The following is a 17,796-nucleotide window of genomic DNA, read 5'->3' as shown; positions in this document are numbered from 1 at the left end:
TCTATAATTTATTTTTATTACTACATATGACAATTAATTGTAGTTATATATACACAGAGAGTTTTTATTTTTAGCCTAGTTTATATTATATTATAATTTATAGATCTAGATTAACATCTTCATGTGTTACTTATTAGTGAAAGATGACCACAGTACATTTTTAAACCAATAGCGAACAATTTCTAGAAAACAATGAAAACATCTGTTTGATTTTTTTTATAAAAAAGAAAGAAACAATACATGTACATCATATACAGAAAATAACACCATTCTGTCACTTCGTATATACATGCATATAGTATATGCAGAAAACTATACAGGTATTCCACACAGCTGCTTGTTACAGAAGTCATTCGTCCTGCAGCATCTGAAATGTACATTTAGTTGTATGTTGTATTTGTTTATTTATTTCATTCCGTTTCAACTCCATTCAAAATTTTGTTTTATATAATATTTATTTCATATTACAAAACAAAAAATTAGGAAGCAACACAAGACTTTTACTGACAATATAACGAAATTGTAAGAGACTTATAAAAGCTTAGCAGCAATGATAGATACAGATCTTTATCTGAGTCACCAAGGTACATATCGTATGTATGCATTTAAAATAAAGCTCATTAATTAACATGAAAAACATTGCCATTAAATCCATGTATTATAAATGACTGTAAGTTATTGCACGAGTACAATTAACAGAATAAGGTGACAAAAGTATTTACAAGAAAAGGGAAATGAAGGCCCGAGATCGCTCACGTGAGTTCAGGTATAACAAGAGGATAGGTACTGATCAAGATGAATCAACAAAGCCAAATTAAGGTGGTTTTCATTTCGCTATGAGTATGTGCCCTTTTCTGGCTTTGTTTAAAGTCAACAGTAATTGATTTATCTGGTAAAGTCCATGCATGTATTGGCAACAAACTACTACTTAATTTATCTGCTGTATGGTATTAGGGACTTTACTTGTTTGTGTTGGTAATAAAACAATGCTTAGTTGTTAATTTACCGCCGGTTGGCAAATGACCATTATTATGATGTTAAAAATTGCATTTATCTGTTTCACAAAAACACACAACTTTTTTGATTCCACAGACAAAAGAAATATCACATAACGACTGTCTGTGTTTTCAACACTTCCTTATGTCTTTTCTTCTGTATCTGAATAATATATGACCTCTTCTGAATTTAGACCAATTTCACTTTAAATAGTAGGAATATAACATTTGTCTGAGTGTGTAACATTGTCAGTACATTAACATGAAATGAAAACAATTCTTTTACTGTCTCTTCGCAATCCTTTCTTGCCCTTGGAACACAGAGAATTTTGTTTAAATCACTATTTCTATTAAGCCAGTGCAACGTAATGGTCGTAAATTCTCAAAGAGCATAGTATTAGCGTGAAATTCATACATTGTCATGAAATGAAATTGAGAGTGCAATCAACAAAAGGCTGAATATCTTTATCAACAACATTCTCAATCATAGAATACTGACGTCTTAAATATAGATCTCCACGTAGTACTTAATATTGGCCTCATTATAAGTTTAATCAATAATCCAACTGTTTCACAATCCCATAACATACATATAGGGCAAAATGACCACGCCCTCAGGTGGTCAAATGTGTTTACGGATTGGTATACTTTAAACAGTCTTAGTAGATGGTCACCCCATCATCATTTGTAGGAGATTATTTGTAAATCATGCACCAGCTTTGACGGGAAGATACTACAATATACATAAACGGAAAAGTGACCACGCCCGTTAGCGGTCGTAATTTCTGACAAACAAGCTTATTAGAGAGTGATCCAAGAAGCATGTGTATGAATATTTTAAAAAGTTAGGCCGGTGATTTCTTAGGAGATGTTTATATTTGACTATATACATGTACATAAAAGGAAAATTTACTAAGTTACTATGCCCCTTCTCCCCCGCCCCCACCCCCTGGCGACCATTCTGTTTTGAAGCATGAGAATAATCTGAACAATCTTGGTATAAACGCACCAAAGCAGCATTTGCGAAATTATTTCGAAATCTAGCTCATGGGTTCTGACTAGATTTTTTTTAAAAAAAGCTTGGATTTGATTTCTTTGAAAGCACATCTTAGAAATCAACTAGCCAAGAAACAAACCTATGAAGTTTGGTTGAAATTTGCCGTTTTATGAGGTTCTGAAGAACGGGTGTACGACAGAAGGTGAATCATTACAAGAACTCATCTGAGCACTGCACTCTTTTTGCTCAGGTGAGCTAAAAAGTCAAGGAGGAGACGTTGCTATAGTCGATAGAGTTCAAATGTGGTAAAATACTGAGAATAAAAAGAAGGCGCTAATGCATGTTTAAGATTAAATAGCACTCCGATCAAATCGTGAATGAACTGCTTGGGATGTAATAAAACAACACCAGAAACACATTCAATAGATACAGTAATTAGACAATTGAATGGAAATTCAACTGACAGTGTGTGGTTTCAGTCGTTATTTAATTGTTTATAGCTTTTTTCTTTCTCACACAAAAATGTATTGAAAGCTTACATTGGGAGTTTTCATCCATCTGCTATGGACTTCATCAGCTAACTGATCTTCTTTACATTGACTAGAGATATTATTAGGATTAACTCCACCTGAGAGCGTGACTGATGTTAATGTTAAAACATGTGAATAAAGCCCTAAATGTGTGCACTTACCCAAAACGGTCAATTAACAAAGTCAAGAAACATCTGTTGAAGAAGAAAGACTAAAGCAGAAGGAAACCATCGGATAGAAAGACTCAAAGGGAAGTGTCACCCTCTCATAAATGAAAGGAAAGACTGAATATCTGAAGAGAATTTTCAATAAACACAAGATAAATGTATGTTTTAAACCACAACGCACACTTAGACAAATCCTTGTAAACAAATAAACAAGAAATCAGAGGCCGAATTTACCATACAAAATATAAAGGACATGAAAAATGTCAATGTTACAAGGACTACATAGGTGAAACGGAACGAACACTGAGAGCAAGATTCATGGAATATAGATGACCTAGTTCTAGTAGTAGCGAGGTATCACGCCACATACACCAAGACAGTCCAGGTCACACTGTGTCATTGGATTTAGTGCGAAATCTTGATTCGAGAACTCTCTTGGTTTTAAAGGGATAGGGAGGTCTAGGAGGCGATGCACATTAGAGCATACAAGCCGGCACTGAACAGGGGGGTGGGGGGGGGGGGGGCTGTTTCCAGTTATCGCACATGTGGTACACAGCATTAACATCACTCACGCCCTCGAGTGGTGTTAATCCTAATCCCCAGTCAATATAAAGAAGATCAGTAGGCTGATGGAGTCCATAGTAGATGGTTAGCTTTCAAAGTTTCAATACATTTTTGCGTGAGATAGTAAAAAGCTATAAAAATTAATATGTATTAAATTGGACATTTTTGATAATGTTAAAAATTCTCCAGTTTAAATAGGTTAAATCAATAGAGCCAGAATAATGCGTAAATCGTCAAACATGTAGCAATGCAACAAAACTTGTTTTTCATTCTATAGGGCATTTACGACCATAAACTTGTGCCATGAATAAGGACACAAGGAAGATACAGCAGGTTTATAACTTGAAATATTAAAGTGTAGTATTTAATTCTAGGAATTGTTAAATAACTAACGCGTCTTCTAATACGGCGTCTACTGGTGAACGTGAACGAAACAAAATGTAAAAGAAAACTATTAAATAAACCTTAAAATGGGACAAGAAACCTTAAAATTAGCATTCACCAAAGACTCTCTTCCATTAATTGATAACACTGTACAAAATAAAATAAAACAATATGTTAGAAATGTACACGGCAGTTTAAAATACCAGACAAATGGTAGACAATTAATGCAGCAATTTTAGGTATCTATGACGTAACTGGCACATTTATGAAATATGAGCCGCGCCATGAGAAAATCAACACAGTGGCTTTGCGCAGTCTGGTCAGGATCCATGCTGTTCGCTAACGGTTTCTCCAACTGCAATAGGCTTTGAACGCGAACAGTATGGATCCTAACCAGACTGCGCGGATGCGCAGGCTGGTCTGGATCCATGCTAGTCGCAAACGCACCATGTTGATTTTCTCATGGCGCGGCTCATATATATATTGTTCTAGTATAAAATTGTTGTTATTGTCATTGTAATGGGGTGTTTTGGCAAGAGAATGAAGGTGTACAAAGGGCCTATAATGCATAATTAAAATAAGTATAAAAGTAAATGTACTCTTATCAACATAATATTAACTTAATGCATTTTTTTATACTTTTATGCTAGACTAGAATTAATGCATGTTTGTTCATGCAGAATCCCTTGGGATATGTTGGTGCCCGTTTCCTAACGGGCTCGGGCAGTAAGCTATATATTGGGATTCTGTAATGTTAAAACACAATCACACATGTATGCGTTATCCCTACATTAAAAGTAAACTGTTTTAAAGGAAAGGGGAGTACATGCTGATTTCATGTGAAAGCCACCTTCCAACTGTTCATAACAATATAATACATATATATGAAGTATTATTTCTTTATCCTTTTGAGTAGATTAATTTCTATGTTTTTACAGCATGACAACGTCATATATTCTAGCCGAAAAACACAGAGAAGTTATTTTATAGAATTACGGAAATGCAGTTCAAACAGACATCTAAAAATGAATTATGTCGAACATTTTGTTTAGTTTTGTCATAGAAACAAAACTGTTGTTTTACTTGTGTGATTCAGCGCTGCCTTTTTATTCTCGTAAAATTTGTTATTATATCGACAGCTCATCTTAAAACAACAGCACATGCACAGCACGTAAATAAGGACATTACCTGGAACATGAGATCAATGAGTTCCTCTTTTTCTTTCCAACCAATGTGGATGCAACTGTACCACAAACCTGTGAGAATAGAATGCTTTGGAAAAAAAAAACAACAACAACACCGAAAAACACATTGATAATATTTGTGAATTAATGCTCTAGACGGGATACCGGGCGAGCAGGCTTTGTAATAATCGTCTACTAGACATAGACTCTAGACATATCGCCACCAAGTGTTTTGAAACAAACAAACAATTTACTTGTGGACGCCGAACCATCTACATTTGTTCCTAATTTTTAGTCTTAATATCGCGATGAAATTGTTCTACTTTATCCGTCAGTTTTTTTTGTACGTGGACACCCTGTAGCATTCATAACTTTAAAATTTATTCATTATTTTATATTACTGGTATCGTGAAAAATATAAAGAATATTGTTGTTTCTACCTCTCTGGATCTACAGCCGCCCTCATATTCAGTTTCCAAATGGTCTGTAATGAGTTGGTCCATGAAACACTCCTAGTGTAATTCAAATTGTGAATAAACAAATGCCGTGCATGACTGTATTAGCGATATATAGACAGAATAGATGACGAAAAGCCGGTGTGCATTTCTGCTGTGATTAATGCAATTACATGTAACAGGTTCATTTAAATCAAGGAAATATGGCTTATTCGTTTGGACCTCCGAGTCGAGCGTCAATACATTGTTTGCTACTACATGTGTACGAAAAAACACGGAGATCATTTAGCTCTCAAACAGAACATGCATACTTTAGAAGATATCGCATGCGTGTATAATCAAACACTAAAACTTAAAATTTAATTTACTTATATATCGTCAAATAAGCTTACGTGCGGTTACTTATTTCTCAAAAGTGTCTCACCTCTTTACTAGTACACAAAACGATGTCGGTACATTCGGACAGTGAATGTGCTTTATTGCACCTTTTACATTTCATTTCGTCAGAAGGTCTGTGTTGAATGGTTGCATGTGCTGCAGAAAGTAATAACATTCCTATGTATATACATACAGTGTTCTAGTATTACATAGTTAGCATTAAGACAATGTGTTTTGCAATACAGACATTCGGACACAAAACAACTTCATATTATTACTGAATACTTAAAACGGAATATTATAGATGAAAGTTCAAAGGTCCACCTTGTTTTCCATTTGTCTGCTCTGACGAGGTATTTAACATGGTTTGTTTGTTTTTATTTAAATGCTAATAATTTACACATCCAATAAATTGTTGGGGTTGCATTTGTGCAATGTGTCTAATTCCTATTTTATGTTTTCAATTTATTTCTTCAAGCAATTACGAGATATCAACAAAGAAACATCATACTGAATGCACTGAAATGAAAAAAAACACCATGGTCCTTTATACTACCAAAGGAGAAAATCTTAGAATTTCAAAGCATGTAAGTCTTACCTTGTTTTAAAGTACACAGGTCGGAGTTACAGTCATTAGTTAGGTGGCAGCACCTTTTGGAAATAAACATTAAATTATAACTAGTATAATAAAAGGCAAGAGATAAACTATATGAACTTGAAAAATCATGAAATAAACACATTTCTTTACAAATTATAATGTTTGGATCTAACAATTATTTTTTTCATGAGATCTTTTTTAACAATAACATCATTATAGTAATAAGCATATTGGACGAAACAGAAATTCATGCCATTTTTTTATTGGTTCTAAGAATTTTATCTGAACCTTAGGAAGTTTTGGAGGGTGTTGATATTTGGACTGCTGAGCAGATAAATTATGCCAGCCCATGATTGCCACTTACCTGGAACATGCATAGAGATTCCCCTTCCTCTGTCTCGCAGTGCCACCTGAAGAAACACATTGCTGCAAAAATAAAAGAAAAAAAAAATGTTGTTTGTTTTAATTTCACTGATATGCCGTATTTTGGATAAAAATAATGGCTTAAATTAGCATAGACACACTAAAATGTCACATTTTTTGACTTCAAATATTTTACAAAATAAATTCATTCACGATAATTTTAATACAAATGTATTTTATTAGTAAAATTAATACTGAGTGCTAAAATATTACACAAAAATTCACCAATTATTTTAAAATTTGTCATAATGTCGATTTGCAAATCTTAATGGTAACTTTCAAAGATACGTACACTTTTACTCCTGCATCCTGCGTTGTACACAATAGTTAATCGGTCTGTTACTAATTCATCTGTGAAACAAGCCTGTAAATTAGCTAAGCATGTTATGCATTAGGAAAACTTGCGTACTTTATTTTAAAGTCATCATTTGACAAAATAGAACACTGAAAACTTGTCAAAAATTTTGACACAGTCACATAAATACACATGCATATTTAATATTTCTGATATAAAGAAACAAAAGATTTTGATACACTTTATATAAGGCTTTATGCCATTTCACGACTGTGTTCCTTCTGCAGCATGCCTTTTAGTGACATGACCATTTACATGTGTGGAAGCATTTTGCTAAACTTACCTTACTGTAATTCCTTTGCGTTACATAATGGCAAGCAAATGGATCTGTGGTTGATCATTATTATTATACATGTATTATTAAACGAAATTTATAGTAAACTTGTTCTTGAAAAATGTGCTTTACATACAAACGTAGAAATTCGGGGAACTAAATTCATCTTCAGCCAGTACAGATACCAAGTGATCTGTCGAGATAGACAGAGAAAGCCTTGCACGTCCCCAAATATAAAAATGGTTACAAATATAAAAACAGTCATACATGCGAACTAATTAACAACAATGTAAAACCTTTCCACACAGGCGAAACCTAGCTGTTCTAAATGTAAAAATGACGCTGGTCACATATGTCACAAAAACATCACAAATATAAAAATAGTGTTTTGGTCACAAATGTAAAAATATTCCCGCAAATGTAAAACCGACTTTGAAATTCGAAACAGTAGTACACACCAATGGGCGAAGACTTCCTTAAAAACAGGCCTACACGTATTATGTCACATCTGTGACTGTTTTAACTTTGCTCAATACATAGAAGGAAAACGTGATGAAAATGAAAGTCTAACAATACTATAATGTAAATAAAAGTGTATTCCTTAATATCCGCTTTATTTATTTATTTATTGTTTAACGTCGCACCGACATATGATAGGTCATATGGCGACTTTCCAGCTTTGGTGGTGGAGGAAGACCCCAGGTGCCCCTCCGTGCATTATTTCATCACGAGCGGGCACCTGGGTAGAACCAGCTGGATTGCTTCCTCACATTGAAGAATTCAACGCCCCGAGTGAGGCTTGAACCCACATCGATGAGGGAAAAGGGATTTGAAGTCAGCGACCTTAACCACTCGACCACGGAGGCCCCTTAATATCCGCTTTAGGATAAAGGCGTTAGCAGAATACCGCGATGTCAAAGTATGTATGTATTGCCCCATTCATATTTTTTTTATTATTCTGTTAAAGACCATGTCAGTTTTTTTTCCCCATGAAAATGGGTACCGAATGTGTATAATGACAGAATTCAGAGCCTTTATGAATTGACAATTTTACCTCTGTCGAATTATCACAGACCACCATGCCTGTACAATCAGACAAGGTCAATGCGTTGTTGCAAGACCGACAGCTCAGCGGGTTGGCAGGTTTGGGTATAGGTTTGGCATGTGCTGTAACAGAGACATATCAACATCCGTGAAAGATGCATGTGCTGTAACAGAGACATCTCAACATTATATGAAAGATTGTAATATCTTTATATTCACACTTCATACTTCACCTTACCCAGTTATTATTTTAGTCACATATATACTTCACATTCCCATGCCAGACTGTACAGATATATTCGGACAAACGACAAGCACATGTGCTACAAAACAGACACACTTGCGTTCCAGGTCTATCCATCGTTTTTATTTAATTCGATCAAATTTATACACCCGTTCTGCTTAAGACTCCAACATCTTTGGACGCAAATGATAAATTTATGGTCAGTATGATTGGTGTTTTTGCCGGTGCAGTACCCCAGTGTAATCCTTTCTTTGTTCTTTTTGTCCTTGTTGTTTAATAATTGTTTTACCTTTTCTGTGTATTTTGTGTAAAGGTCAATCATTTACGCTGGATCCGGCATTCTTGGAACATGTTTGTCAATGGTTTTGGTTCAAGCATTTACGTCATATCAGCGACGGACAACGCCATGTCCCTATATGTTATGGAGTGGCGTTGAAAAGTTTAAGAAGTTAAACTCTACCTTGTTTTATACCACAAAGATTGGAGTTACAGTCGTCAGCTGAGTGGCAACACCTGTGGAAATAAACATAAGATAGTAAGATAAATTATGACATACTTTTTGGCGAAAATTTTAGGAATACTGGCGAGATAAAATGCATTCTTTCTTTGCATCAATTTCATTATTGTAGTGAGACATATTTTCCAAGTTTTTCTGAAACTTTTCCGTATCCCTTAACAGTGACATCAGTATCATTTGAAGCAGAAAAATAATATGAATATTAAAATATCTGTAAAAGTAAAATGAAAACACGCACACAAACACACACATAAACAGAAAGTTCATTTTTGCCATTATTACTTTTTCTTTTCATTCCATGATATGACCCATATCATCCGGTGGAAAAAAAAACAACATATTTATAAAAAAAAACTTGAATTTCGTGTCAAGTGGAAACAAATATGAGATAAACATTAAATTTTATACACATACAAGATCGTTATATACACAATTAATTCTCGCGAGCTAAGAAATTGTTTTTCACGATAGTTTTAACTTACAATTTCACTATAAAGTATTGCATCGAAATAGAACTCCTTCTTTATTATATTGTATTCTAAGAGTTTTATCTGAACCCTATGAAGTTTTGACAAGTGGTGATATTTTTATTGCTGAGCATATGAAACATGCAGGTATCGTCACGAGCAGCTCGTGCTTGTCACTTACTTGGCACATGCAAGCAGACCCATCTTCTTTTGTCTGGCAATGCCACCGGAAGCTTTACATACCTGAGAAAATAACAGAAAAACAGTATCTTTTAAATATCTTTGATATGCCGTATTTGGATTCAATAAATACCTAGCTGTAACCGAGCGTACACAGTCTCCAAAACACGCGGATATCATTAAAATGAAGTACGCAAATTACTAGGACAACCTAATCATATAAGTGTTAAACATCTATAAGAAAACACTGTAATGCTAACACACTCGGCTTAATTGAGTCTGAAAAAGACAGGCAGCGAAATGTACAACAACCCTCATGGTCCCGAGCACCGGCGAAATTCGACTGCAGATATGCTTTCAAAAAACCAGAAAATGTAACAATATGGAAGTGATTCTGTTTGTATAACTTAAAGTGTATTCTTTTTCACAAATTGATCTCAATATATGTCATAGCAATGATTTGGAAATTTTAGTGGCAACTTTAAAAAATAATTACATTTTTACTCCTGCATCCTGCGTTGTACACAATGCTTAATTGGTCTGTTATTAATTCATCTGTGAAACATGCCTGAAAATATTGGAATGTTACATACTGAGATCTCCAGAGATGACACAATTAGTACAGCTGTATTCTTAACATATTTCATCAAAACTGTACTCCTTGATTTCATAAGAGAGGGAATTTTCTATACATTTTATAACGTCGGGCGGTGTGATTTTAAACCTCCAATTACAACGTTGTTAATTCATTACAAGCAATGGACGTAAGCTTGATTATTCTTATAATTATACTAACTATACAGAGCCCACTTGTCCTGATAAAGACGTTCAAATGTGCTCTACATACAAACGAGCTTCGTCATTGACCATTACAAATACAAAGTTCTCTGACAGAGAGAGGAGAGAGAGTCACCAAAATTTTAGATACAAACTCATCCGGAACTCTTTTAACACTGTACGATGTAGACCAACAATTCACAACTTTTATAACCAGTACTGAAAAGCACTGAAGGCCGAATACGTTATAATAAATTATATATTAGATAGGTATTGTCTCATGTTTTGCATTTGTCCTTATTCACTAAAGTTTTTTTTCGCCAGAAAGAACTTGCGACGCCATTTCCACCTTTTTTATCAATATGTGGGACTAACGAACAGTGACAATGTAGGGTTAACGCACGTTTTTTTGTGTAACAACATCTGCAGAATCCCAAGGGATTGGTTGGTGCACGAGCCCGTAGGGCGAGTGCACCAACATAGCCCGAGGGATTCTGCAGATGTTGTTTCACGAAACAAACGTGTGTTATCGCTATTCTTGCATAAAACACAACTAAAGTCCTGGAAATATCGAAAAAACAAGACTATTCAGCTGACATTAGCCGATCGAAGTCGGCCGTTTCAGGTTGTTATGGACACATGTTTTATTTATGCATTTCCAGGGCATACAGAAACAGTGCATATTTTATACATGTCGAACGGACATTCTTGTTGTGGTAATTTCTTTAATATTAAATATATGTAAAATAAGCATGACTTCCCCTTTTTCCGATATATCGGTAGGAACTGTAGCTTTAGAGACTCGGAATTATGAGAAAAGGGCATACACGGCATCCTGTCTTTACACAATTTGCAGGTGAGGTGCCGACAGAACACAATTCTGCTTGGTTTAAATTAATAGTCTGTCCCTTACGCTTTTTAAATGTAAATATTATCGTTTAATAGAAACTGGTATCGATACCTATATTCTTCATGTCGTTAAAAATGAAATCTCTAGGCCTATAACTAGAAAATTTTGCTTTGCACCCCACCCCATCGCGATCAAAGTTTGATAAACACAAAAATTTGAATTTTTCCAACATCGATATAATCAACTTAGATTGGATTTATAAACTCAAACATGGTTGGTGAGATCTACAAATAAATTGAAAAATATATAATAAATACCTTCTGTTCATCAAATGTTCATTAACTATGGAAAAATCCTTCCAACTTTACGCTTCGTCATGTTTATGCTTTACATTAGGCACCATCACTACATCAGTAGACTGCATAGATGTGTAAAGTAGACACAAACATTTTTTAAAAGTTTTAGTGTAAGATTTAAAGTTAGCATGTCAACTTTCTCGACTCAAATTAATTTGGAAAACGAAATTGTAATTTTGTAAATGTTGTTTGCCTATCATTTTCAGGGATTAAATCGCGGCGTGTAAACTTACTTTGAGTCTAATACGCGTAATAATACAATAGTAAGGAACGTCAATTCAGTCGCGTATCAAGAGAGGTAGCGCTTATTACAAGTAAAGTTAGGTTGAAAAATGATATTTTTAATAAAAATGCAGATGAAAAGATTTCATAAATCTCGGACCTTTCGACTTCGGCCAAAATTGATTCGGGATCCATAATTTGCTTACGTTGGACCCGCAACAGCATATTCAAAACGTTCACCAACAGCGCGTGCTCACGAGAATCTCCTTGTTTGTACACGTTTTTTTCCCTGTTTGTGCATGCCCGAAATCGGCAAAAAACAAAGGTTTTATGCAAGAATATACGTTTTAGTATACTAATATGTCCGCTTATTGCATTCCAAAAACACCGCCATGTCAATGCAGGTAAATCATAATTTTTTACTATGAAACAACTGCTTCCATGCATGTCTTACGGGTTTATTTCTATTATTTCAACGGAGACCATTTCAGGTATATGCAGTAAAATGGCCGCCGCAAGTTCATAGAGATATAATTTTAAGCCTATACAAGACATACCTTTGTTGAATTATCACAGTCCACCATTCCTGTACATTCGGACAAGGTCATTGCATTATTGCAAGACCGACAACTCAACGTGTTGGCAAGCGCAGGCTGCACATATGCTGTAACAATGATACAAAGACGGTAGTGACACAGTTACTACTGAAAAACAGCAATTAACTGTGAACTGGAATTCAATCATTACTCATATGCAAATATTCGGTGGTGACATTTGAAAGAGATTCGCTCTTCACATTTCATAGTCATTCTTCACACGTCATTGTCCGTAACTTCATACTGCATAATCCATACTTTACGTATCACTCTGAGTATTAAACATTTTACTATCTTAAATATCTCAGCAGTATAATCTCTAATAAATATGGTGGCTGATTTCTGCAATTTCGTGTGTTCGTGTCGGCAAGGCGAAATGTCGAAGAAACGAAAACACGAAAGGTCGAAATAATGCATATTTGTTCGCGTCGGCGGGTCGAAATGTTGAAGACATGGAAACACGAAAGGTCGAAAACGGCTTATTTGTCGTGTGTTCGCCTTTCGACTTTCGAGGCGAATACACATAGTAACGAAACATTGAAGGTGAAATAACGAAATTTCAGAGGCGAACACACGAACTTTTGTATTAATCACTTTTCTTGCCGGCGGGTATCAAAACTTCGTGTTGTCACCCTTCTTTTGTCGTGTCTTAGTGTATTCGCCTCGGAAGTCGAAAGGCGAACACACGAGAAATAAGCAGTTTTCGACCTTTCGACATTCCGTTACTTTGACCAGCCGACACGAACACACGACAAATGTGCAATTTCGTCCTTTCGTGTATTCGCCTTCCGGTAGGCATACGCATAACAATTACACATATGCTGCTGAAAAGAATATGCAATCTAAATAATGTGTTTAACCATTTATGAAATAATATATGTCCTAAAACGAAAGATAGTGATTTATATTACATAAAAGATGTCATTGTGTCGATATTTTAGATATTTTATCACTCCTAAATTTAGGATAGAAAATGTTTCATATGCAATAAAACATGTCATTCTTCAACAAGTATTTCAGTTCTGGTATTAAATTCATATATAATACGCCCCATTTTCCGTCATTATTATAGTGAATTAAGGCAGACCCTACACGAAACATTTGTCATGTGTTCGTGTCGACGGGTCGACGTAACGAAAGGTCGAAATTAGCTCAAACGAAACATTGAAGGCGAAATAACGAAGTTATAAGTAATACTCGCCGACAAAAAATGTGATTAATACAAAAGTTCGTGTGTTCGCCTCTGAAATTTCGTTATTTCGCCTTCAGTGTTTCGTTACTTCGTGTATTCGCCTCGAAAGTCGAAAGACAACACACAACAAATAAGAAGTTTACGACCTTTCGTGTTTCCGTGTCTTCGACATTTCGACCCGCCGACGCGAACACAAGAAATGGCAGAAATCAGGCACCATAAATAAATTTAAGGTGTTGATGTCTCTAATGCAAAATTTAATTCTAACAAGTCTTCTCTGATAGTCAGTGAGTTCACTACACTGGAATAATTTTGCTTTTGATTTATTCCTGTAAATTATGTAAAATAAATACGAAGGGTTGTTAGAATCAATATTTTTAAAAACACGTAAAAAACACGATAAAATGAATACAAAAACTAGAGTTTTATTGCGTAAACTTAAGGTTAAACTACTATTCGAGTTTTTAAAGGTTTTAACCATATAGTACTCATGTATTACTAGTATATAATTACGTCTCATTAGAAATAAATAGCAATGTTTTGTCTACGAACCACTACAACCACTGCCACTTAGTCTTCGTACGACCATCAAATAATAATTTCGTTATTGCTACGATTGCCAGTTTTGTTTTCAACACCAACACTACAATCACCTCCATCACTACAATCACCACCACCATCAGCACCAACATCACTTCCGCCACTCTCTTCATCACCACCGCTATCACCAACACCACAACACCGCAATTACCCCCGCCATAGCAATCACCGCCACCACAACACCAACACCACCATCATCACAGCCGCCATAATCACTATCGCCACAATCACCAACACCACAACACCACCTTCACCTCCGCATCCACAATTTCCACCATCATAATCACCAACACCACCATCATCACAGCCACAACAATCACCGTCACCTGAATCTTCACCACAAATACCACCAACAAATCACCAAAACCAAATCAGCGACACCACCATCACCACAGGTACCTGTATTTTTACCTTGTAAAACAAGAACGCTCAAAAGAATCCCTGGCACTTTAACTGAAACATAAACATCAGTTTATTCACGAACTTGTAAGTATCAAAAGTGGAACAGTGGGCGAATTAAAAATACAATTAAAAAAATAAAGGTAAGGTTTTTAGAAGAAGCATTTACAGGAAAAACATGTCAAATAAATACAAGTCGGCAAAAAGAAATGATCGAAAGGATATTATGAGCGCATGAAGTCGACATAAAAAGAACAGAATTAATGCAGCAGGCAGTGGTTTACAGAAAACATTGACAAGCAATGGTCTACAAGTGAAAGTCTGCTGCATGTGTTACAAGCGGTCGGCAAGATCAATGATGTTCTACTAGTTCACCTTTACGGCATTTACGTGCATATTGCTTTTTAAACCACCTCGTAAATTCTGATCTATTTAGTTCGATCAATCATTCAACAATAAACCATTGAATAAATATTCATCAATAAACCATTGAATATACTAAAGATGCATTTATTATACATATTACTTTAAATAGTAACACCCGCAGAAGGCAACCATTACGGCTTTAGTTGACGGATCCTTAATGACACAGTTTGCCTCATTCGCCTTAATCATAATAGCCACGCGTGCTCAGGAAGTTAGTGCATTCTGACGTCATGTAGCAAAGTCATGCCTTCCGAAAGGGTGCTGAATGTCTTTCACATTGATGTTCAAAATATTGATGATATTGCGTTTGAAAGAAGCAATACAGCTGACACGTGTAATAAATGTTTGGACATTATGAAATGAAACGCCAAAATGAAAATAAAGAGAAAAGGTATATCATAAAAAGGTAAGAGAAATATTTCTGTTAGGTTTAAAAATAATATAAATGAAGTCACACAACGTTGAATGAGAATTTATGTAAGTTCAAATTATTGTTTATTTCATAACAGATGAAATCAACTATCATTAAATGTTCAAATTGTATATACATACGACATTCCATCTGAAACGGAAATGAACAGCTATACAGGTGCATTTCAAAATATTTCTTCTTATGAAAATATTGCAAATGTCCAATCACCTTTCAAGAACATAATATCAACATCGTTTATTCCAAAATATAACAAAATGGTTGAAATCAATTTACAAATAAAACTTATATCAAGCTTCATATTCAAAGAGGATCATTTCTTCGAACTGGCATAAGTTTCGACATTGGGTAAATTGTAAAAGAATAAAAATATCATTACATCTTCATAGTTATGATTCAAACGAATTTCTCGCAGATAGATCCAACAGAACACATGCATGTATCGATTTCAACATCTATACATACTATGATATATGATACTAGTCCTTAACAATATATGATACTAGTCTGATTCTACTCAAGTATGGGGGCCTCCGTGGCCGAGTGGTTAAGGTCGCTGACTTTGAATCACTTGTCTTTCACCGACTTGGGTTCGAGCCTCACTCGAGGCGTTGAATTTTTCAGCTGACTTACGGTAGGTTGGTGGTTCTAACAGCAGAGGAACGCCAAAGATTTTGCATATAAATATCTAGCATTGCACCCATACTGTAACTGTATATCACGAAAACAGTAAAGGGTTATAACTCTGGTAAAGAAAGTCATGTCAGAATTGCTGTTTAAATATCAATCGGGGATCAACAAACGAAGTATTCATACAGTAAGTGCTATAATGTAACTCAACATTATGCAAGACATCAATTAGCTTTACCATGTGCAAAGAGACATAACTCTGATCCGGCTGCTATTTACCCGCGTTAGAGCCAATTAATGTCATATCGTGTTTTCGAGTGTCAGTAAAACGATTATCACATGTTACTGTCGTGCATCGTATCACATTGTCACTATGTCAATTTGAATTGTCGCGACGTCACTTCACATTATTGTGATGTCAATTCGCATTGTCGCATGTCGTGCTCGACATCTTTGCTAACTGTGACACACGATAATATGATACGATACACGACAATGCAGTGTGACTCTTGACAATGCGGTGCGACATTTTAAATATCATGTTGTACCGACATCCCACAACAAGAAAAAGCGACGCTCGAAAACGCCAAGCGACACTAAAGGATATGAAGTGACATTTACGTATTTTCCTTGCATCTTCGTGCACCTACCAGTGACATCTTACAAATGTACAAAGTTTTCGTTTTTCCTTGCGGTTATAATTTATATTGTAGGTGTAATTGAATAATTACGGAATCCTGTTCGTGCCAGTTGTCAGTCGTGCTGAAAGAGCTACACACGGCTGTATGAAGTAGCATCGCAACAAGGCGATGAGATAGCGCAAAAGAACAACGATGCGATACAATGTTGCGGAAATGTCACTTAGCGTTATCCAGCGTCGCTGCATGTTGTCAAGTGTTGGAATAATATGACATCGCGCGTCATTATCCCGTCGCATTGACGTCCCTCATATCGCATCGTAGAGCATCGTTTGTCGCGTGTCGTTACGTATTATTGTATTGTCATATCGCATTGTCACGATGTCACTTCTCATTGTCGAGTGTCACCCTCAACAAGTGACGGTCATTATTACAAACGGCACGAACAGGATTCTGGAGTCTGAGAAAATTTGGTCACCATGTCAGACTAACAAAGAACCATGTCAAAAGTAAAGCTACAGACACACATAGGGATATGTCCGTGCGTTGAGGTACGGTGCGGATAAGATTAGTCAGTGGGTGTATAACTACGGAGCAGTACGTCTTAGTACGGGAAACATGTTGAGAAACAGGAAACAAACAAAACAATAAGGACGCGCATAAGTATGGATAGGTACGAGGTACTACGTTGAATTACGTTTTACTGCGCATTGCAACTTGCCCAGCGCACGGACGGGTCTGCGGTAAACTACGTTGTACTATGCTTAAGTACGAGCAGCCTTGGATAACTACGTTCGGCTACGGCGAGGTACGTAACAGCACGGATAACTACGTTTAAGTACGTTTAACTACGGATGAATAAGTTTCAGCCAAGTTGGACTAAAGTCACGCTCAAATGGCTACGGTTCGCTCAAACTTTTGTGC

At 35.7% G+C, this 17,796-nt stretch overlaps 1 protein-coding gene across 1 annotated transcript; it reads right to left on the bottom strand.

Moving 5' to 3' along the window:
- Positions 1–201: 201 nt before the first annotated feature.
- On the bottom strand, positions 202–15,732 carry LOC123560450 (uncharacterized). The gene is made up of 14 exons (XM_053524721.1): positions 15,727–15,732; positions 14,761–14,802; positions 12,519–12,625; positions 10,253–10,324; positions 9,758–9,819; positions 9,053–9,105; positions 8,359–8,471; positions 6,968–7,039; positions 6,617–6,678; positions 6,253–6,305; positions 5,701–5,810; positions 5,262–5,333; positions 4,826–4,893; positions 202–367 (listed from the first exon to the last, which is right to left on the bottom strand). The coding sequence occupies exons 3-14, from the start codon at positions 12,567–12,569 to the stop codon at positions 313–315; spliced, it is 843 nt and encodes a 280-aa protein (XP_053380696.1). The 5' UTR covers positions 12,570–12,625; positions 14,761–14,802; positions 15,727–15,732; the 3' UTR covers positions 202–312.
- Positions 15,733–17,796: the final 2,064 nt, after the last annotated feature.

This window comes from Mercenaria mercenaria, chromosome 15, assembly GCF_021730395.1.
Source record: "Mercenaria mercenaria strain notata chromosome 15, MADL_Memer_1, whole genome shotgun sequence".
Taxonomy (NCBI): domain Eukaryota; kingdom Metazoa; phylum Mollusca; class Bivalvia; order Venerida; family Veneridae; genus Mercenaria; species Mercenaria mercenaria.
This window is presented reverse-complemented; position numbering and strand designations above follow the sequence as displayed.

Excerpts from the sequence above, each read along its gene's own strand:
- LOC123560450 (XM_053524721.1), bottom strand. The coding sequence starts at position 12,569 with ATGACCTTGTCCGAATGTACAGGAATGGTGGACTGTGATAATTCAACA. Across the intron at positions 7,040-8,358 it reads TCTGTGATAATTCGACAGAG|GCTTGTTTCACAGATGAATT; the intron begins GTAAAATTGTCA and ends GCTAATTTACAG. Across the intron at positions 5,811-6,252 it reads CCTGTGTACTTTAAAACAAG|CACATGCAACCATTCAACAC; the intron begins GTAAGACTTACA and ends TACTTTCTGCAG.